Source organism: Naegleria lovaniensis, assembly GCF_003324165.1.
Source record: "Naegleria lovaniensis strain ATCC 30569 chromosome Unknown tig026, whole genome shotgun sequence".
Taxonomy (NCBI): Eukaryota; Heterolobosea; class Eutetramitea; order Acrasida; family Naegleriidae; genus Naegleria; species Naegleria lovaniensis.
In genome coordinates this window covers 186,338-208,510 of record NW_025407848.1, presented here as the reverse complement: position 1 = coordinate 208,510, position 22,173 = coordinate 186,338, and the positions used below count along the sequence as shown (strand labels likewise).

Here is a 22,173-nt window from a genome sequence, read left to right as displayed (position 1 = left end):
TGGTCCTGACTAGAATAAGGCTAGCCATTTCTGTTCCCTAATAGAGTTTTTCACGACCAATCAATTCATTCGAAATATTAATTTATCAAAATCGTGGAGCTCCGGTAGGGTTATCTCTTCTCCTTAATAGCCAACACTAGATCACGACTTATGTTTTTACTGTAAATAATATTAAATCATCCATAAATGATTTCCTCCTTTAATACTTATTGTGTAAAGCATGCACTAATATAATGCATTTAGAGCTTGGATAGCTTGGCTTGATATTGTTGAGTAATTTGTGGTGATGGTTGCCATCCTTCTTTAAGTAACTTGTTCCATTCTTGCTCTGCCTTCTCTTTCGTTATGTCTTGTCCCATAGAATCTTTTGTATTTCTAATTCTTGCCAAGGTTTTAATTCACAATTAAAGTTCTTACATAAAGGTGCTGTTTTAGCCTTGTCAATTTTGTGCAATAATTTCATTCCGCTGTGTTTTTCAATTTCTGAAACTGGAACGATAAAGTCTGTAATTGGCTTGGTTTTTGGAATGGGTTTGTTGGGCAACATGAATGCCTATTTAATTCAATTTAATTGTATTGCAATTTTAAAATATTTAAATATTCCATTTTGGTCCCATATTTCCATAAAAATGTGAAAATCAAAATGCCAGCAGAAAATTATTGGAAAATTTTAAAAAACAACACCACCACTTACTTGAATGAAAAACTTATTTTCTCCCTTTTTTTCTCCAACTAGAACTCTGTACAAATGAGTTGGCACTGCCACATGATTATCACCAATGACTTCATATTTCACAAACTTTTTCGAATTAACTTCTTCAGGAACAAATAACGGTCCAGCAACCACATAGACATTATCAAATTGCTTTGCTAAGCTTCTAGTAAACATTTCCACACGCAACCAATAAAATCTGTTATTGTTTGGTTCTTGTGGAACGACATTATGAGATAAATAGAATGTCTCGTCAAGTCCTTGTTGATCCATACTATAATAAAAATCTCCACAAGGACACATGTGTCCTCGATCGTATCCAGATGCTGAATAATCTGTATTGTCTGCATTAAATTCTGAAGGAAGGAAAGGACTTGTGAGAAATTTGGAATTGGAACGGTCTGATTTTCTCTCTTTTTCACCTTTATCAGAAGATGATCCTTTAATCATCCATGCCACAAAACTTGATCCATATTAATAAAAATTGTTTAAAATTTCCAATAATATGCCATAATAATATTTTCAATTTTGTAAATATTTTGTAAAAATTCAAGATGACATTTGTGAAACAATTTCGTAAATATATTCAAAATCCATCTTGAATAATCCAATACAAACCTTGGAATTCTCAATCGAGTATCTGTTGCAGAAAAATATCCAGAAAAGAGATGCATCTCTCTATCCTGTGGTAATCCCAACTCATAAAAAGTCTGAAATAATTCTAAACTTTCTCTCGTTTTGGCGTGAGTTTTCACATATCCAGGAAGTTTTGGAGCTTGCGAAGAAGGAGTTGCTGTTGTTGCTGGTGGTTGAGTACGGCCACCAGTGACTGGAGCCGTTGGTCTTGCGCTCTCTTGGGAGGATGGAGATGATACCTTCTCGGCATCCGTTTCGGTTGAAATATTTTCTGTACTCTGAGTGAGTTCGTTCTTTTCATTTGATGATGATTTTGATGATGATTTCAATCCCTCTAATTGTTGAGCAGTAGCCACAGCGGGTGATGTCGGAACGGAAGGATGAATGGCACTACTACTTGAAGAAGCTAACACGAGCTTGTTTCTAACATCAACCACACTTGATTTCCATTCATTTTCATCCAACATGGTTGGATAATTGTTCATGAATGATGACTTGTTGTAAAGACTTGTTCCAACAATGGCACAAGCAGCAAGTTTTGTGAAAGATTTTAATAACATTTTTTTCACTTCGGAATGGATGTCAAGACATGACAACATGTGTGGTCGTCAGTATTCAACCAATTCGAACAGTAATAGTACACAGTATTGAAAATACATGTTGTTAAAGGAATACCTTTATTTGCTTCAAAACTTGGTTGTGAGAAGCACAGATATCCAAAGAATGGGAGAGTGAAGTAATGATGAATCTCCATGATAGAGATTACTTGAATAAGCATTATTCACAGACAAGTCTTGTTGGATGATGTGAATCGTTGATGACGGCAATCACTCATTGAGCAATTCCTTAATTGAAACGGATGTTCTTATAGGTCTTGTTTTTGAGCAGACAGATCCAGCTTCCAGAGTTAGAGATTGACTTGCTTCCGAACGCTGAACATGTTGGTGAGGGGAGTGATTTGTAGAGGAAGGGCCTTCTTCAACAATTGTATTATTGGGAGTATTCAAGAATGAAAGTGTTCCGTCCCTACATGTACTATTACTCATCCGTAACATGGGATGATACTTGAGCAATAATTGCCTTCCGATAGGATGGTTTTTGTGATTGAGAGCACAATAGAGCCCTAACATAAAAGCTTGAAGTGCCAAAGTTTGAACTGAATGAGGGGCCTCTCCACTTTGAGGAAGAAGTTGCTGCACAAATGAAGGATGGTTCATGTCGGGCGAATTCAGGGCATTATCAGTATGACTTGAAGGTAGAGAATTCATGGCTGTTGGAAGAGGAACGTGTGGATGATGAGCTAAACCAAAAGATGGGTCTAATTGTTGGCAATGTTCATGAACGTCATTTACATGTACTCGTGGCCTAGTTGATGGTCGAACATGGCGATTCATTACATGATATGGTTTCTTTTGAATACGGCCCACATGTTGGTTTCTCTCCCTTCGCCGAGCCTCAAAGTTTCCACCCGCGGATGTGGAAGAAGAAAAACCTTGAGCAGTGCATCTCTTGTTTGGATGTTGAGAGAAGTTTGAAACCATGATGATATTTTGTCGAGAGGTTAATTCTTTGAGACTCTTTTTTCGAAACGAGCGTTCGACTGTTTGGATGCAACCTCGTGTCAAATATAAATTTGAAAATTTGATTGGATCATCGGATTAATGAATCCGATTTGGACAAGTTGGATTGCCATTCAACGAATGATTGTTGAACTGTTTTGTATGTTAGTTTCTTGGAAAGCACCAAGGACTGTTATTGAGATACCGTGAATTGCATCTCAGAGCATTTGAATACGGCATAACATTCCATATCGATGCTTTAGAACGACAGAATAATAATCGCTCGGGTAAACAATAACTCCCGCTGTCAACTTTTGGCGCCAATCCAAATTTCTTCGTTAATTAAAAATTTAAAAATTTAATTTAATTCACAACCATCAATCACACCATGCAAAGTTTAATTGATTCTGCAGAGCTCATGCTTGAGAGTGGAGGTGATGATGGAGAAGTTTTTGAAGATTTACGAATTTGGCTCACCAACGAACGAAACTCTCCGGAATTACTTCCAGGTGGACAACGGCTAGAGAGTATGATTCAACGAGCCCGATCTCGGATTGAATTAGAAGAAGACTCTCTTCTGAATTCCAATGAATATAGTGAGGAATATTCGTTGAGAGTTACGGAATTGAACCGACTGAAATATTTGGTTACTAATTTGATGAGAACGAGATTAATTAAATTGGAATTGTTATGTGAATATGTGAGAAGAAAAGAAGTAGATCATATAAATAATATTGGAAATTTATCCATGGTGAATGATAGAGAGGAAGATATTCATGCGGCTTTAAAAATTACAACACCTTCAGAATGGAAATTTCTTCAACAGTTTTGTAAATTAAGGACGACCTATTTTGAGAATAGTTTTGTGAATCAATTGACAAATCCTGATATGGCTTCAAAAGGTCAAGGAAAAGATAATATAGTACCGTATATTGAGCCTGACTGGTTCAAGTTTGTTTTTTGTGAAGTTGTTGAAGACTTGGGCACAGTGACACTTCGGCCTTTTGATGCTCGGCCTGAAAATGAAGACGAAGACGAGCTTGAGGTGAATTTACCAAAGGGAACACGCTCTTTATTGCAATACAGATTGGTGAGAGATTTACTTTTTGAAGGAAAGGTAAAGCTAATCTAGCTCTGTAGATTTTTTCAAATATAATTGGAACATGTGGTTTCTAAGTTTTCAATTCGAGTTGGAAGATCCTGACAATTAATAATAAATGGCACTTGACCCTGTTTATTACTTGACAATTAATAATAAATGGTACTTGATTTACAAATTTTAATTCTAGGGCATTGTTTGTTTACCTCGCAGCTACAGCTGTCTATCTGCAAACTGCTAAAAATGTTCTGTGTTAACATACAAATGAGGATGATCTAGTTGTTAGAGATTGGGTAAGGAGCCCAATGAATTTTGCTTGGATCGATGGTGACTTCATCCTTTTTCTTCCTCTTCTCCAAGTGCTCCTCAATGACCTTAGGATTTGCTGCTATAATGTGTTGACCTTTCCAATATTTGAGCAAACCAAGATATTGTAAAGTGGCAGTGATATCTTCATATTTGATGGCTGTCATCTTACCAATGTCTTTGACGGATAAGGCCTTATTCGCAGGATTCTGCAAAATATCAAGAAGTACATGTTTCCAATAGCTGCGATAGCTGATTTTACCTAGATCTGATAAGGGTCTTTCTGGAGTTCCTTCTTTTCCTTCTATCTTGGAGAGCTCGTAAGAAAAGCCGATTAACAGTTTACCGTATCCCTTCTTTTGGTGGGGTGGAAGAGTCAAAATACATGCCAAGTTATTGCCCTCAGCGCTTTGTTTCTCTTTTGAAAAATAACCAACCATGTGACATCCTTCTTCATCACATTCACAAAGAATATAAAACAAAAATGGCTCCACATCGAAATAAAGAGTCTTGTGATCGAGGAATAGCTTGGCGAGTAGACACAAATTCTGACAATATATTTTTTGCTTCTCTCCATCAACTTCAAAAAAGCTTAGAGAACCATTTCTATAAATTTCATCTCCTGGTGGGTGTTTCGTTGTACATTTGTCGCGATGTCTTTCGTACGTTCTTCTGTTTTTCATATACTTGAGTGAGAATTCACAAATATATAATTTATCAATATGGGAATATTCTTCAGGATATGGAGAAAAGTACCATGTTTCAATTTCATATTTTCCAAATTGTATTCTCTGAATATTTTTCACTTTTGTAAATTCTTCATGTTCCTTCTCAAGTGCTGCTTGAACAGGGTCATTGTCAAGATCATGATCATTAGAAATGTTGTGTATTTCGTTATAGTGACGTTTCATATTTCTTGTAAGTTTACGTTCCACTTTGTTTTCATCTTCACTATCTCTTTTGATGTTTTCGTCATCTTCGTCCAAATTAAAGCGTTCAGCAGTTACCCACTCATCAAGTCTTCTATCGACTGTGGAGACGTTGAATATTATGTAAATGTATTTGAAATATTGTGTTGAATAATTTGCAATTATTGTCAACATCGGAGTTAACGTATGAATACTTACAGTCAATATAGTGGACATAAAATTGCACTGGACTAACATCCAACTTGATCTCCACAATTTCGCATTGGTCTATAGAGTTGTGAGAAATTGGGTGTATCGAATCCGATCATCACACATAAAATAATAACAATCATCATCACAAGATATGTGTCCAACGAACGTTCGAGAATAGTATGATATTACTTACGGTACTCATTGTCTCTAGCCCATAAACAATAAACCTTGGATCCGACCTGTAAGCCGGTTTCGGGATCTTGTACTTTTGAGTTTTGGTTGCCGCTGTGTTGTTTCAATGATTTGGGCATTTTTGTATTTTTTTCTTTCAAGATGCTAGCGCAGCCTGAATCGATTCTTGCATCCCAACAATACAAGAAAAGAAGAAACCATCTTTTCTTGGACATGAACCAAAGGTTAATATACTTTGAAAATCAAAAACAATTGATAAATAAAAATCAAAAACAATGGACGGCCTGTTGTTTGGCTGAAATTGTAAAGTATGTAAAAATCGCAAAAAAATTCAAAAAATGTTAAAGTCCATCGTCAAACCTCTCGCTAGAGCCAGCAGCAACAACCAAACAACAAAGAAGGCGGCTTTGACTATTGTCTCCAACTCGGTCGCACAAAAACGCTTCTATGCCGAGAAGAAGAAAGACAAACAAGAAATTGAAGATGCTTTTTCATACATTCCAAATCGTTTCGTTAAATCAATGCCTGATGATATGAGTGAAGCTGTCCAAACCAAAAAACTCACTCTCACTCTCTGTACAAACAACAGCTACATCATCAGAAGCGATAAGGTAGATGACATTACTCTTTCAACTGTAGAGTTCGGTGAATACGGTATCTTCCCTAACCACAGAACTCAAGTCATGAGAGTTAATCCAGGACTAATCAAAATCAAATATAACGATGAAAAGACAGTCAAATGGTTCACTTCTGGTGGTTTTTGCTTTATTTACTATCACGGTTTTGTTCAATTGAATTTGGCTGAGTCATACAAACTTGACGAATTGGATGTCAACCTCGTAAGACGTGAAGTGGAAGCACAAAAAGAATTGCTGAAGAGCAGAGACGCCAACGTTAAAGGACAAGCTGAAATTGGATTGGAGCTTCTCGAACCATTGTTGAGTCTTTTGGAGGCTGCAGAATACGAAATGTAAACACCTTTTTACTTCTTTTTCATCATCATTGTTATCATTCATCACCACTTTAATCCCGATATTCAACCAATAAACACTTGGGCATATTTGCGCTGTAAGAACAATGCATTGGTTTGATCAGAGTCTTTCAATGATGTATAGAAAGGACCCAGATGACGAACGTTCATCATGAAAAAATAATGAGAAAGGTGCGTTCTGTTTCGTACCGAGAGAATGAAAGCATTGAAGACTCAGTCACGGGGGATGGCGCCATTGAATTGAATCATCATCGTCTTGATGATGATGACTCTACGCTGTTACACAACCTTGCATCGAACACACCTTCTAATCTGCATCACAAAAGAAATGCCAAGACAACACGCAAATCATTCAAGTCAGCAACAACAACATCCAAACATACTTCCAATGGCGTTGATTCTTTTCTTTCATCATTCGGATCATCGCTGAGCAACAACAACAACCATTCCTCTCGCTCTGCCACTCCCGATCTTTTGCTAACGAATTCACCCACAACCAATACAAATATCACATCACCACGATACAAACTGTCACCTCTCTTTATTCCTCAAAGCTCTCAATCAACAACTTCAATACTCCACACTTCTGAATCTTCATCTTCACTGTACATTCCATCCCCACTTTTACCTCCTTCATCGTCATCTCATCCCAATAAATCAATAATCGACATGGAAATTGAACAACTCCGATTGGAAATTGAAGATTTAAAACAAGTGGTTGAAAGTATGATGGACGAAAGCCATTCATACACTATCAAATATACCAGAAGAATTCTCATATTTAGCAATACATTGATCTCAATCTATGCTGTAGGGCGTCGATTCTACGATATCATTTATTCCAATAAGGGAACTATTTTAAATCCATTTACATACATTTCAATATTTAAAAACAGAAAATCCAATAGTGCTGGGACGGGGGATTTACAATTGAATTCAAAATTTTTCTCCAACATGGAAGCTCTCAACAAGTATGGAATAACGTCAAAAAGACAAATTGGAAGAATGTTATTGGATCGATTATCAAACGGAGGAAAGAATTCGTCTCCATTGGATTCTACTTCAAGAAAAATTTTCTCATCGTCGCTTCCTTCTTCTCTTTATCAATCGTCTTCTGGAAGATTGGCTAATTTTGTGAAAAATATTCGAAATTCAAAACAAGTATATGCACCATCTTCAAATTCATCTACAAAGACCAAACATACAAATAGAGGAGAGTTTCTTTGGAGAATATTTGGATTGATATGGAAAGAGTTTCTGTGCGCAGCATTATTGACATTGAGTTCATATTGGCTAATGAAATCAGAGTCTTACAAGAGACAAATTGCAGTCGTGTTAAGCTTACTTGCAAATTTATATCTAGCTCTTACAACAGATATTTCTCCCTGGGCTATTTACTTTAATTTTGTTAGCATTTTCCTCTACATTACAGCCCAATACGTGAAAAATACTCCTGAAAGTATGGAAAAAGTCAAAATGCTTGCTTCAAATTTAACCAAGTCTCTTTCTATCAGTCAGACCAATATTGAAGAGGTCATTGATGAAAATTTGAAAGATACATGCACAGTTTCAGCAACTTTTGTTGAAGAAAAACCAATTACTGCTGCCTCTTCAAATGGTACAACCCCTTCCTACCAACATCATGATCATATGACTGACTAATATTACACTTCCAATATTTCTACTCTGTACAATTTCACCAACAATCCGAATTTTAACCATCTTCCACCTTACAACGCGGATCAACATGCATGATCAACCAGCAATCGACAACCATTGACATGAAACTTTGGTTGCAATCCTTGCTAGTACCTCTTTGGAAAAGTATTTAAATGATCTATTTTACAGCTTTCATTAAACAAATCTTTACAAAATTAAAATGACACACGGCCGGCAAATTTTAGCTGGAGTTAAACGCGCTCAAGAAATCAAAGACAGAAGGTTTTTTGTAACGAAAAATTGCGCAACAAAAAAATGAGTAATCTTCAAACCGAAACGTTGTTACCGCCCGATGCTAGCCATCTCTCTTCTCTTGTGAGTGGCTCATCAAATGCTGCGGAAAGTATTTTTCTCCAACCTGCTGTGCACTTGAGTGAGGACACCATCATTTCAGAGTTTTCTGCTTCTATCAAGGCCGAAAATGCTGAAAAGGCTGATCATCCACACCAAAACGGAAAATCAACACAAAATAACGGCCATGATGAACAAGAGGCCCTATCCGTTCTTTCATCATCACACTCCAGCCATGATGTGGAAGGTAAATATGAGATTGTGCAATATTATAATAATAATTATTTTAATAATTACAATAATCGTGATGACTATGATTTCACTCGTAATAATATAGACGCTCTTCTGTTACAGGAATTATCAAAAGCAAGTAGATCACCTTCGGTATCAACCTCCAACGGAACCTCTAGCAATATGTCTACACCATCATTTGATAAGCCGTTAAAGATGAAGCTGAAGGAAGAAAATGTAAAATTACCGAAAAAAAAGAGAAAAACCTATTTAGACGAAATCCAACAAAGCAACGGCAAACAAAAACCAACAAGCGACGTAGATGACGAAAGAGAGGCTCACAATGATAGAAACTTTGAATACGTCGAAGAAAATATTTATTTAGGAGATTCCACAGTATTTCAATGGAAAAATTTGTTTGATGACGATATTATTATGTGTATGTGTGGACCCAATAGAAAGAGTGGAGAAGTTGGTGGTGATGATCATTGCGGCGAGTCATGTGTGAATAGAGTGCTGTGCATGGAATGTGTGTTGGGACATTGTGCATGTGGATCTAAATGTACAAATAACAGATTTCAGAAAAAGAGCTGGAAAAAAATCGCTGTTAAAAGAGCAGGTGAGAAAGGCTATGGAATATTTGCTCACGAACGCATCCCTAAAGGAAGTTTTATTATTGAATATGTAGGTGAAGTGCTTGATGAGAAAATTTACAAGCAACGCCAAGAAGCGTATGACGGAGAACGCCATTATTATTTTCTTTCTGTTGGTCCTAATCAAATCATTGATGCCTCTAAAAAGGGAAATAACGCTAGGTTTATCAATCACAGTTGTGATCCAAACTCTGTTTTACAGAAATGGACCGTCGGTCATCAATCTAGGATAGGTGTGTTTGCCTTAAGAGACATTGAAAAGGGAGAAGAAATAACATTTGATTATGCTATGGAATGTTATGGTGTTTCCCTTCAGAAATGTTATTGTGGAAGCAAAAATTGTAGAGGTACCATTACATCAAAAGAAGCAGCATCCTTGCTTGATTTAAAGGAGAAGAATTCAAACCTTGACAAGGAACGTAACAAGAGAATCAAAAATCACAAACTCGAGTCTAAGTTTAAGCAAAGAACTCTATATACTTTGAAAATATTGGAAGATAGCAACAAGCTTCCAAAAGATGTACAGGACGCCGCTGACTTTGGAAATGTCTGTCTTTTGAGAAACATGAGAAAGGCCCAACAAAAAAGATTTAGACAATTTCTTTCTATCGAAAAACAAATTTCAGATCAATTTAAACAAAATCTGGAAGAAGAAAAAGATGAATTTGGTCTCACTGAATATGAAAGAGCTCAAATGACGAAAATTTATGAGCAAATTCAAAAAGGTAATATCAATAATCTCAATGTTAGAGGTTTCAACTATAGAAGATGCAAAACAAGATCAAAGGACGCTACTACCGTTCCAGAAGTTCAGACGTCTGTTGTTTCTAATGATAAACCTAGAGTATCAGTACGAGGTCGAAAGAAGAGTACTGACAAGATGGAAGATGAAGCCCCTAAAAAACGAAGAGGCAGGCCACCTAAGAGAAAGATTGAAGTAGAAAGTGACGAGGAGTCTTCTGAAGACGACGAACAAGACGAAGAAGAACTTTCATCATCAGATGATAGCGATTTGTCATATGACGAAGAATCTGAAGAAGAAGAGGAAACTTCCACAAGACGAAAAAAGAAGGCCACTAGCAGCTCATCTTCAAATACACAAGGCACCACCAAACGAAAGGTTGGTCGACCAAGAAAACATCCTCTTCCAGAAAAGCCAGAGGAAGGTAAAAGAAAAGTTGGTAGACCAAAGAAGAACATTTCACAGCCCGTTGTTCCAACCCCAACTGATGCTAATAAGCCCAGCAGTGAACCACCTGCCTCAGCTCCAGTCAAACGAAGAGTTGGTAGGCCAAGAAAAGAAGAGGTATTGGCAAGAGAGCGAGAAGAAAAAGAAAGAAAACGAAAAGAAAAGGAGCAACGCGAGTTGCAGAAAAAGAAAGAGGCTGAATCAAATCAGATGACTGTTAGCGACTCTGATTCGGCAAGCGAAGAAGAACCACCAAAACGAAAAGTAGGTCGTCCAAAGAAAAATACTACAACCCCTGCATCGAGTGCTGCCAGTACATCATCAAAAACTGAAGAAAAAACAGCCAAGAGAAAAGTTGGTAGACCAAAGAAAGAAGAGACCTTAGCAAAAAGTACAACTGTATCATCTTCCAAGCCAACTACAATTATTCCTCAAGATCAAAACAAAATTAAGCCAACCGTAACTTTAGAGACTACAAAGAAAGAAGTCAAGTCAACTACAGATTCCAAAGTCACAACTTTGATTACAACCCCAACATTGACATCTGCTCAATCACCCATGAAGTCAGCTTCTTTAAAAATTCAGAATCCTTTCTCCACTTCTTCATCTAGCTCTACTGCCACATTAACGACGGCCTCAACTCCAACAAAGAAACCTATTACAGAGACAAAGAAACCAGCTCAAACTCCTTCAAAAGCAAGTAGCAGTAACACAACAACTCCTTCATCAACCGTCACAAACGAAACAAAGAATGAGACTAAAGATACAAACACCGAAAAATCAGTGTCACAACAACCAGTGAAGAGAAAGGTTGGTAGACCAAAGAAAGAGGAAGTATTAGCTCGAGAAAAACAAAAAGAACAAGAGCAGAAAGAGAAGAAACAGGAGCAAGAAAAGCCATCCGAAGACAAGCCTGTAGTTAAAAGACCAAGAAAAATTGTACACAATAATGCGTCGTCGAGTAGTAATACTACCAAAGATCAATCAAGTTCCAGCGACGAAGAATCATCTTCATCCTCTGAGGAGGAGAAGCGAACTGTGAAGAGAAAAGTTGGTCGACCAAGAAAGGATGAAAACTCCTCACAACAACCTAAACGAAAAGTTGGCAGGCCAAGAAAAGATCAATCAAACACCAACGAGGCAAGAACAGCTAAAAAATTAGGAAGACCACGAAAAGTAATAGAATCTTCTTCAGAATCATCCTCCTCAGAAGAAGAGGATGAAACCTCCAACGCTCAACAAACTGAGCAAGATGCAGACATTGAGGTTGCAAGGAAATTCAACATTAGGTTGAGTAAGGTGAAGGCCTATCAAGGAATAAGCACTTCAATGCCAAAGAGAAAGTACACCAAGCAGGCTGACAGGAATAATGAGCAATAAACTTATTTAATTTATGATGATTGTGATGCTGCATACACCTCCTTTCGATCCAATTGATCGTTACACATAAACTTATTCATCTGCCAGCCACTTGCTATCAACAGACACTTCCACAGTTAGCGGAACAGAGAACCACGTTCCATTGAAATTAGGAGCTCCTTCCATCAACTCGACAATGATTGGTTTCACAATTTCCACTTCATCCTTCGGTACCTCAAAAACAATTTCATCATGCACTTGAATGATCATTCTTGTTCGAAGTCCCTTTTCCAAAAAGGCCTTATGTAAACTGTTCATTGCAATTTTTGTAACGTCTGCCGAGGTTCCCTGAATTGGTGTGTTAATGCTTGTACGTTCTGCAAATCCTGATTTTGAACCAATATCATTGATACCAGGAATCCAACATCTTCTGTGGAACAAGGTATTCACAAAACCTCTTTTTCTGCAAAAGTCTTTGGTGTTCTCCATGTAGCTCTTAATTCCAGGGTATTGTTGAAAGTATTGTTCAATAAATGCTTTTGCCGTTTGTGTGTCAACACCAATTCGTTTAGAGAGTCCAAACTCACTCATTCCATAAATGATACCAAAGTTAATGGCCTTTGCCTTATTTCTTGTAGCTTTGTCAACCTTATCGAGAGGTACTTTGAAAACCTGACTTGCAGTAATAGCATGCACATCAGCACCGTTTTTAAAGGCTTCTTTCAATACGTCAATTCTAGCAAGATGGGCCAAAATTCTCAACTCTACTTGTGAGTAATCGACTTTCATAATGACGTACTCGTCAGAAGGTGCGATGAAGCATCTCCGAATTTGTTTTCCTTCTTTTGTTTTCACAGGAATGTTTTGAATGTTGGGCATTACAGAGCTGAGTCTTCCTGTAACTGTGAGAGCATTTTGAAAGGTTGTGTGAATTCTTTTTGTATATGGATTGATATGCTGCTTAAGACCATGTATATATGTGCTGTATAATTTGGTGAGAGCTCTATACTCGAGAATATATTTAGCAATAGCATGGCCCTCATCTGCAAGCTTTTCTAAAACTTCAGCGTTTAAAATGTAGTCACCAAGTTTGGTCTTCTTTTTGTGTTTACCTCCAATTCCGAGCTTTTCAAATATCACTTGACCTAATTGTCTGTTAGAATTAATGTTGAATTCTTCATTTTCTTCAATATTGGACAGTATTTCTGCAACTTCTTCTTCTGTAGTGATTTCAATATGGTCGATAGCTGCAAAACCGGCAGCTTCCCTAATTTTGTTTCCAACCTCCTTAATTTTTTCCTTGTATTCTTCTTCCATTCTATCGAGAGCTTCTTGATCCATAAACACTCCTTTCATTTCAATTGCAGCAAGAGTCTCCACCAATGGACGTTCAATAGTTTCATAAAGATGAGTAAGTTTTGGAAGTTTTTGTAATTCTGGCTTTAAAAGATCATAAATTTGTTGCGTGATATCTGAATGTTGACATGCATAATGAACCACAGCAACAATGTCAGCTTCTAGCAGAGTCACTTTCTTTTTACCAATTCCCAATACTTCTTTTTCTGGAATTAAATATTCTTTAGGGTTCATTCCTAATACATTTTCTACAAGCTCATCCATCTCGTGCCCATGTTTTCCACAATTTAAAACATATGACATGACCATAATGTCGTCAAAGTTGTTGACTGTATCACGAGTTCAGGAAACTATTAACCATCATGAAAAATTAGAATTACTTACTAGAAACGCCATAGTGCGCAAGAGCCTTAATATGACGTTTGATATCATGGCCAATTTTCAGAATATTACTATTTTCCATGATTTCTGATTTAATTTTTTGCATCATTGAATTTTCTGCGAGTCGTGCAATCGATTCCTTAAACTCAACTTTGCCATTTTTAAAGAAAGGAACATAGTATGCAACACCTTTTTGTAGACAAAAGGTCATTCCAGCCAGCACAGGGTTGTGCATGCTCAAAAGGCAAACTTCTGTGGAGAAGGAAACTTGCTGAATATGTGGTAACCAAAATTGTTACAATATCAATAACGAATAGTAGACATACCCCACTTGATTTGATGTCGTTAATAAGCTTCTCCAGCTCTTGCTCATTGAGGATGATATTGTACTCGCATTCTTTTGTTATCTTTCCAATAGTGCTGTCACTCGCCGCGTAATTTTGTTTAACTAGCTCGAGATCAGCCGATGACATCGTACTGCTGAGGGTAACAGTTTCTATTACTGGTTTCTTTCTTCCTTTTGGTTTTTGTTCGGTTGTAGCTTCGACATTGTTAGTGTTCTTATCAATCAATTCAGTTTTGGCTTTCTTTTGTATCAGCTTCAAAACGGAATTCATTTCCAATTCTTCGAGTTGTTTCACGAACTATGTAAATTGGAATGAGTGACTTGTTGATTTACGCTGAAACTTACATCATGATTGGCTGACAAGTTCAGGGCGCTACTTTCAACCTCAAATCATCTAAACTATAAGGTAATGAAACATTTTCATCAAGCTGAACTAATTGAAGAGAAAGCTTGAGATCATCAAGATGATTTAAAATAGCCTCTCTTGATTTCTTTTCAGGAATTTTGTCAATGTTGTTGATAATGTCATCAATGGATATAAACTGTTCTAGCAAGCCAACAGCTTTCTTCTTTCCAATGCCCTTAACACCTTTAATATTATCTGCTGTGTCTCCAACAAGGGCCAAATAGTCTGGAAGGAGCTTTGGTGGTAACGAATACTTTTCAATAATGTCATTCATGGTTACGATTTTTTTGGTCATTGGATCTAGCAGCACAGTGTGTTCATCTGCCAAGCAATGTAGATCTTTATCTGATGATACAATGACTACAGAATAATTTAAATCTCTTGCTTCTCGAGTCATTGTTGCAATTAAATCGTCAGCCTCAAAGCCATCCTTACTTATAACTTTGATACCCATTTTCTCAGTAATTAATTTACAAATTGGAAATTGTTTTTTCAAAAGCTATTTTCAATACATTTATGAGCGCAACATATTATCATAAATATTGAACTTACATCGTCGGTGGGTTTACGGGTTGCCTTATAATCTGGAGAAATGCTTTTTCGAATAGAGGGTTTTCCAGAATCAAAAAACACGCCCACACAGTCGTAGTGATCTGATTGCAAAATATTAACAAGACTCTTTACATAGGTTAAAACAGCATTTGTTGGTATTCCACTCGATCTGCGATTATTGAATTTGGCATGATTTGGCCTATGAACTCTCTCGGAATTATAAAACTTACGTGCTTAAGGGAGGCGTCCCGTGATATGCTCTCACCACCAATGGAGTTCCATCAACAAGCAAGATCTTGAGTCTTGGCTCTCTATTTTCTAAATTAGATTCTTCATTTTGTGCAACCATTGTTGAGGTTGAAAATTCTCTCGTTCCGATGCAATATTTGCTTGATAAATTTTTCATATTACTGATATTTATGTCCATCATTAAAATATTGCCATGTGTGATGCTATGATTAAGAATTACGGAATTGGTGCTTTTGCAAATTTTTGAATGATAATCTCTGCTGACCTGACTTGTACCATTCACTCTTGTTCGTAACAGCCATGACGATGATGATTGAGAGGCCATGCTAAGCTTCCGAGCCAGCAGTGAGTGTTGTGATGCTGATAATCGAGATGCGACTTGTTTGGGCAACATTTTTTTTGATTGAATTTGTGAAAACTGAATCAAAAACCAGTATTTCGTTTTTGATGACCCAAAACCATTTCTAAACGTTTGATCTTGGTTGCAGAGGTATGAAACCCTCACTAGAACAGATTTGTGTGTCATTTGCAAAGTTCATTGGAACTCATTGGTTCAGAAAAAAATAGAAACGAACAAGTGTCTACAATACAACATAATTTGAAAGGATTTTAGAATCCCGATCAACATTTATCAACCACAATGAATTCACCTCCGAATAATGAGGAAAGATCGGATTATGAAGTACTTTCTAAAATGCTGATGCGAATGGGAGGAAGAAATACGTGTGATGTAGTGATGGATGAAGGAAGTGTGATGATGATTAAAAACCATCCACAACAACAACAACAACAAGTTCATGACATGATCACGATGAATTCAACGCAACAACAACGAGTCATCATGATGAAACAAGAGAAATTGACTCCATCGTCGGAAGAAGAATTTCTTGTTGATGCACACCATTTAAATCAGACCAACCATTCTTCATTGGAGAAGAAGCAAAATGTTTGCCAACTTCCAACCTTGAAGAATCGGAGGAATATATTCCTGAATCTGTGGACAGCAGTACAGGTGACAGCACCCCAACAAGTATTAAAAAAGAACGTAAAATTAAGAAAAAGAAAAAACAGCAAGGTACTTCCAACGATGATGTGTTCAAAAATCAGCCTGTGGTAATCGATCTAGATGGAGGTTGTAGTAAGAATCGAACAATCGTAGCAGGATCTGCCAATCACAAATATGAAGTTGGAAAATTGATTAGCTTTAAAAAGGTAAGTATGATTTTTTGAACTGTCAGGAATAGAGAATGCATTATAAAATTCTACGACGATTTTGTGTGTCGATGCATGGCTATGACTATATTCACATGGCTATGACTTGTGCATAGTGCAATGTGAATGGACATCCAACTCTATTTTCTCAAAGACCCATTGCTCTCCATGGTTCTATTGGAGCAATGATTGTGAATGAACGAAGTAGTCGACGGGTGGGTCAAGATCGAATTCCATGCTATGGAGTTCAAATTGGTAAGAACCGATATGCATGGGTGACTGAACCAGTGATTGAACAAATGGAGGAGCTTGAAAAAACCAAACCAAACCTCTCTTCCTTAGATCCATTTCATGCCAATACGAATTCCTTCACTACTTGCTCTTCAAATTTACAAGATTTAGTTCCCTCTCTTTCTCAATGCCATTCGATCCATTCACGAATATCCTCAATACGGTGGTGGCCATGAACTGAACAATCAATCACCACCCCGCCACCACATGCTTCCTTTCATCGAATTTACTAGTTCCAGAAACTGTTTCTTGTGCCACAAGCTCAACCTCAGAAGAATCAACTGCTACGGCCATTCCTAAAAAGAGAAAACGAGACGATCGAAAGAATACGACTAGTGTTCCACCATCGTTTGCATCCTCATTCCCCTTGCCCCTGATACCCTCATTTCCAGCCATGTTTTCTCCTCTTGATACGAAAAACAGCATCATGGCAATCGTTTCAAAACTCAAACTCGTCCATGTCTCTCCGAATCGAGCTCACAGTAAGAAGAGTCAACATTTTGTACTTTATGTTTCGTTGAGTGAGCAAGATCCACTACTTAAGGCGAATCTCATTACTCAGCTCTTATCACCATTTTCACCATCCATGAGTCTTGCATTTGAAGATAAATCCAATTCCTCAAATACCTATATCATCAACAAAAAGCATGTATTGACTCCATTGATGCAAGAGCAATTCTCAGAGCATGATTTGGAGATTTTCAGTTACACTCCCGTGATCAAGGAGCATACCCTTGATTGCTCACTAAAGCTTGTTTGTGGAGGTCAAGACATTACCAACAGCAACGGAGAGTTTTTAGATTTTGAATTTTATAATGACAAGAGTTTGGAATCCAACACTAACGAACAAAAACAGAATGCAGTGCCAAGTGATGACTTTGATTTTTTCGACGAAACTATGGAAGACGTCATTAACTCTGCTCATCCTAACTCATCAGAAGATGGTGTTAATCATCAATCCATGACATCTATCAACGATTTAGATGCCTTTAATTTATTTGAACAATATGAAATTTCAACACTTTCCCAGAAAGAAAAGTATACCACTTTCAAAAGAGACTCCAATGGACACACTCTTTTACATCATTTTGCTGTTCGAGAAATGTACAAAGAAGTCATTGATTTAATAGAGCTTGGCTATAATCCATACGAAAGAGATGTTTTAGGATTAACTGCAAGAGATTGGTGTAAATTATATCGTTTGGAAGATATGGAAGATTTAATCGAGTACATGACTTCACCACGTACATGTTCAGATATATCATTTTCAGCACTACCTCCACGAGATTCTTCATTAGTCATGCGTCATACAGATAATGATGTCTCTCCTACCACTCTTGAAAGTCCAATTAGTATTTCTGAGTATCTTGATCTGGTTGTAGAGGATGTTGTGGATACAAATTTCGAACTCGAAACAGCCAATCAGATCATGTATCAGATTTTAAAGAATTCGAAAAGTGTCATGAACTCGGTGTTGTTGAACCCTGATCTGAACATTTTTGTCACAAGAGGAAATAATCGATGTAGAGTTTCAATAGAGAACGATCAAGAGAGTGGTATTGAATTGTTACCAAGGTTATCTCTCAAGTATTGGTCTCCAGAATTTCTATTAATGATGTGCATGAAGACTGAAGTTGATGAAAAACTAATACCTTTCATTATTGTCCATCAGAATTTGTGGACGCTGGCAGTTTTATTTACTGAATTCTTGTATTTAAGTTTAGACGTGACCAAAAGACAAAGAAATAGTGTATTTGGTATGACAGTGAGTGAACACTTGTTGGCAAGTTCTCATTTTGAGGTGTTAGGAAGACCTGATGAATTACGTCAACTTCTTGACAACTTATTTAGAGCATCAGAGACACCAAAACACTCACGATCCTCCAACATCTTTTCCTCTATTGAGACTATCAATGCAAAAGAAAAGGAACGAATTATTTTAGAAACCAACGAGAGAGCTCAGCTAACTCACAAAACACTCCAACTTGGTGACTGTTTAAACTGTGCTACTGACAGCTGTAAGGACATGCTAGAGAAAATATTGAGATGGGTTCCAGAGAATAGAATCACGATTGACCAAATCCTGGAACACAATTTTTGGAATGAATTTGAAACAAATCGAAGAAGTATCCGAGAGTGTGCCATGAAACACAAACTTCTTTCACAAATTGACTCTAACTATGGGCTACATTGCGAGTATTCAAATTCTTTTTCAGATGTGACTATTCAAACTATATCCATGTAATGTCAAGATAGTTCAACAATGAATTCGATACACCAAATAACAATCCGAGAAAGCCTTCCCGTTTTAAAGATTTTTATTTTGTTGTTTTAAATTCAAAAAAATACCTTGAGCCGTTATGAGTGCCGAGTGGGTTCAGTTAGGAAAGGGCAAAAAAGGCCTACCTGTTTACTACCGAAAGAAAGAGATCTATACCATGCAATGGAATGAAGATCACATCAATCTTTCGGAATGTTTGGTAGCAGCAGCAAATTTCGGAGGCCCAATCGGTACGTACAATAATAATAATTTTTAGATGATGATGAGAAATGAACAAATCAACAACGTACCGCACCACGATTTTTGATTTCAAACTTCCACATCATGATATCTACATTTTTATTGGAATTAATTTATTGATACTGATTAGCTCTCACCCGAGATCCTAAAAAACTATTAAGATATAAAGGAACAGATACTAAACAATATATTTTTGTGTTTTCAAGCTCCGGAAAGAGAATATCAAAGTTTGAGGTTAGTGTTTGTGTTGGAATTGACGATCCACAATATCGATTATTTTGATGATCATATAGTGGAATTCACAATTAAACAAATCTCTTCAATATATCGGATGGACCCACGATGAATCTTTGATATGTGTAACAGAGTATGTTGTTATCATCTGTTTCGGAACCCTCTATAATTTAAAATTGCTTTACATCCATTCATTAGAGATGCACATGTGTTTGTTTTTGATATATTTGGTAAACAGTTACTTCAATTCGGGTTTGTGGAGGAAGTGAAAAATGCTGGAATACTAAAAGTTAAACATTGGGAAACTGGTGTTGCGATTCTTACAAAAGATTTCAAGATTTGGGTCGTCTCTGATTTGGATGCACCATTTTGTGAGCAGTTTGCGTCTATGAGTATGTGGTTGTTTATGATATTGAATTGAGATTGATAACTGTTTCTTTACCCCAATGTTGTCATGAAAATTAATACCATGATTTTTTTAATAATCAAGATATTTCTACTCTTGATTTTAATGACGAGCAGGAAATTGGAATGTGTATTTTACAGCCAAATGTTACAGCATCTGGAGATTTGGAAATTATCATTAGCGTCCCACAGAGTCCGACTGTTTTCATTGTCACTTCTGAAGAATGTCATGACGTTGGATTGGATAATGGACCTTTTCCGAAAATTTGTGCTTCTCCTTCAGGAGAAGCTTTGGCAACCTTTAATGAATCAGGATCTCTCTGGGTTGTCAAATCTGATTTTACTGATAAGCATGCTGAATTTGATACAAACGGATCATCTAACCCTCCAACTCAAATTGCTTGGTGTGGAGAAGACAGCGTTTGTTTATATTGGGAGCAACTTAATAACAGAGAAGGAAACATATCACTCCTACTCATGATTGGACCCAATGGAGATTATAGTACATTCCACTATGACACTCCAATTCATCTCGTAACAGAAATTGATGGGGTTAGAGTTATTACAAATGATTCATGCGAATTTTTACAGAGAGTACCAGAAGCCAACTTTGACATTTTCAAAATAGGCTCTCTCACCCTTCTGCTATGCTTTATGACGCCTATATGGAGTTTGAAAAGAAAAATGCTTCATCCATTAAGAATATTCGATCTATTAAGGCAAATCTCAAACCCGCGGTGAAGGCATGTCTTGAAGCATCAGCGAACGAGTTCAACTCATCTCTTCAAAAATCGCTACTTCGTGCTGCATCCTATGGTAAATCGTTTTGTGACGACTTTGACCACTCAGAATTTGTGAGTACATGTAAAACGTTAAGAGTAATGAACGCTGTGAGAGATCCCTCAATCGGTATACCCATCACATTGGAGCAATACAAGAGATTAACTCCTAAAGTGCTTATCGATCGATTGGTAAATAGAATGCAACATTTACTGGCATATAGGATTTGTACCTATCTCAAGATCAAGCCTAATAGTGTTTTAGTTCATTGGGCATGCTCGAAAGTACTTTCCAACGAAGATGACGGTATAATATTAGAATCAATCGACAAGAAGCTTTCAGAATGCGAAGGTATACCATTTTCTAGCGTAGCCTCCACAGCATATAGTGTGGGTAAGAAGAACTTGGCTATTCAGTTGTTAGAACGAGAGGAAAGAGCAAGTGAGCAAGTTCCTCTACTTTTAAACATGGGTGAGACAAAGAATGCGCTCAGAAAGGCAATTATAAGTGGAGAAACGGATTTAGTTTATCTTGTTCTGCTTCACATGAAGAAAAATATGGAAGTCTCACACTTTTTCTCAATCATTAATGAAAAAGGTTTTCGTGTGGCCCGTAATCTACTTGTGACATATTGCAAGGAACAAGATATTGATTTCCTTAAAGTTTTTTTCCATGCATTGGACAAGCAAGAAGAAGCAGCAGCCATGAATGTTTTAGAATCTTTTGCCTTTGAAGATGAGCCTCAAGCTCATAAGAAGATTCTTAATCAAGCCAAAGAACTCTACAATAAGAAAAAGGACTATCAATTGGACAGTAAGCTTTGTGAAGAACAAATCAAACTTTTGCAGATGCAAAGAGATTTCGATAAGAACCTCCCTTCCCCTGTATTTGTTGGACTTTCTGTCGGTGACACCATTTACCATTGTTTGCTGACAGGAAATAAGCAATCAAAGAGGGTCAAAAAGGAATTCCAGGTCTCAGACAAAAAATACTGGTGGATTAAGATTGCAGCCCTATCCAAGTTAGGAAAGTGGAACAAACTTGAGAAGTTTTCAAAGAAAAAATCACCTATTGGTTACCGTCCTTTTGTGGAAGCATGTCTGCAACAGAAAAACAAGCTTGAAGCAGCGAAATATATTCCAAGAGTAAGCGACATTTGGGAAAAGATTGAGCTCTATGTAGAACTGCAACTTTTCAAAGAAGCCATGGAAACTGCATTTGCTCAAAAAGACCCAGACATGCTCAGGTGGATCAGAACCAAAACGCAACATGCCCAGACCAAAGCAACCATTGATGACTTGCTGAATAAGCTTTGATTCATTAAAATTTTTTAATTGTAAAATTTGAAAAAATATTCTTGTTGTTGTTGGCCACAGACCTCC

General features: G+C 37.0%; 10 protein-coding genes across 10 annotated transcripts; 6 read left to right on the top strand and 4 right to left on the bottom strand.

Annotated features, from left to right (window-relative positions):
* Positions 1-343: 343 nt before the first annotated feature.
* Positions 344-1,908, bottom strand: C9374_006027 (uncharacterized protein; the record flags this gene model as incomplete). Its single annotated transcript, XM_044695843.1, has 3 exons — positions 344-553; positions 695-1,175; positions 1,331-1,908. The coding sequence occupies 3 exons, from the start codon at positions 1,906-1,908 to the stop codon at positions 344-346; spliced, it is 1,269 nt and encodes a 422-aa protein (XP_044547323.1).
* A 267-nt stretch (positions 1,909-2,175) lies between these two features.
* On the bottom strand, positions 2,176-2,889 carry C9374_006026 (uncharacterized protein; the record flags this gene model as incomplete). Its single annotated transcript, XM_044695842.1, has 1 exon — positions 2,176-2,889. One exon carries the CDS (start codon positions 2,887-2,889, stop codon positions 2,176-2,178), a length of 714 nt encoding a protein of 237 aa, XP_044547322.1.
* Positions 2,890-3,295: 406 nt separating this feature from the next.
* On the top strand, positions 3,296-4,039 carry C9374_006025 (uncharacterized protein; the record flags this gene model as incomplete). Its single annotated transcript, XM_044695841.1, has 1 exon — positions 3,296-4,039. The coding sequence occupies one exon, from the start codon at positions 3,296-3,298 to the stop codon at positions 4,037-4,039; it is 744 nt and encodes a 247-aa protein (XP_044547321.1).
* Positions 4,040-4,281: 242 nt separating this feature from the next.
* Positions 4,282-5,744, bottom strand: C9374_006024 (uncharacterized protein; the record flags this gene model as incomplete). Its single annotated transcript, XM_044695840.1, has 3 exons — positions 4,282-5,342; positions 5,440-5,508; positions 5,627-5,744. 3 exons carry the CDS (start codon positions 5,742-5,744, stop codon positions 4,282-4,284), a joined length of 1,248 nt encoding a protein of 415 aa, XP_044547320.1.
* Positions 5,745-5,963: 219 nt separating this feature from the next.
* On the top strand, positions 5,964-6,599 carry C9374_006023 (uncharacterized protein; the record flags this gene model as incomplete). The annotated part of the gene is made up of 1 exon (XM_044695839.1): positions 5,964-6,599. One exon carries the CDS (start codon positions 5,964-5,966, stop codon positions 6,597-6,599), a length of 636 nt encoding a protein of 211 aa, XP_044547319.1.
* A 179-nt stretch (positions 6,600-6,778) lies between these two features.
* C9374_006022 (uncharacterized protein) lies at positions 6,779-8,278 on the top strand (the record flags this gene model as incomplete). Its single annotated transcript, XM_044695838.1, has 1 exon — positions 6,779-8,278. One exon carries the CDS (start codon positions 6,779-6,781, stop codon positions 8,276-8,278), a length of 1,500 nt encoding a protein of 499 aa, XP_044547318.1.
* Positions 8,279-8,590: 312 nt separating this feature from the next.
* Positions 8,591-12,079, top strand: C9374_006021 (uncharacterized protein; the record flags this gene model as incomplete). Its single annotated transcript, XM_044695837.1, has 2 exons — positions 8,591-8,873; positions 8,964-12,079. 2 exons carry the CDS (start codon positions 8,591-8,593, stop codon positions 12,077-12,079), a joined length of 3,399 nt encoding a protein of 1,132 aa, XP_044547317.1.
* A 72-nt stretch (positions 12,080-12,151) lies between these two features.
* C9374_006020 (uncharacterized protein) lies at positions 12,152-15,742 on the bottom strand (the record flags this gene model as incomplete). Its single annotated transcript, XM_044695836.1, has 7 exons — positions 12,152-13,743; positions 13,799-14,066; positions 14,122-14,439; positions 14,487-14,497; positions 14,542-15,046; positions 15,100-15,268; positions 15,330-15,742. The coding sequence occupies 7 exons, from the start codon at positions 15,740-15,742 to the stop codon at positions 12,152-12,154; spliced, it is 3,276 nt and encodes a 1,091-aa protein (XP_044547316.1).
* A 246-nt stretch (positions 15,743-15,988) lies between these two features.
* Positions 15,989-19,096, top strand: C9374_006019 (uncharacterized protein; the record flags this gene model as incomplete). Its single annotated transcript, XM_044695834.1, has 4 exons — positions 15,989-16,097; positions 16,262-16,560; positions 16,677-16,815; positions 17,085-19,096. 4 exons carry the CDS (start codon positions 15,989-15,991, stop codon positions 19,094-19,096), a joined length of 2,559 nt encoding a protein of 852 aa, XP_044547315.1.
* A 115-nt stretch (positions 19,097-19,211) lies between these two features.
* C9374_006018 (uncharacterized protein) lies at positions 19,212-22,107 on the top strand (the record flags this gene model as incomplete). The annotated part of the gene is made up of 6 exons (XM_044695833.1): positions 19,212-19,362; positions 19,503-19,606; positions 19,666-19,739; positions 19,805-19,998; positions 20,097-20,563; positions 20,692-22,107. 6 exons carry the CDS (start codon positions 19,212-19,214, stop codon positions 22,105-22,107), a joined length of 2,406 nt encoding a protein of 801 aa, XP_044547314.1.
* Positions 22,108-22,173: the final 66 nt, after the last annotated feature.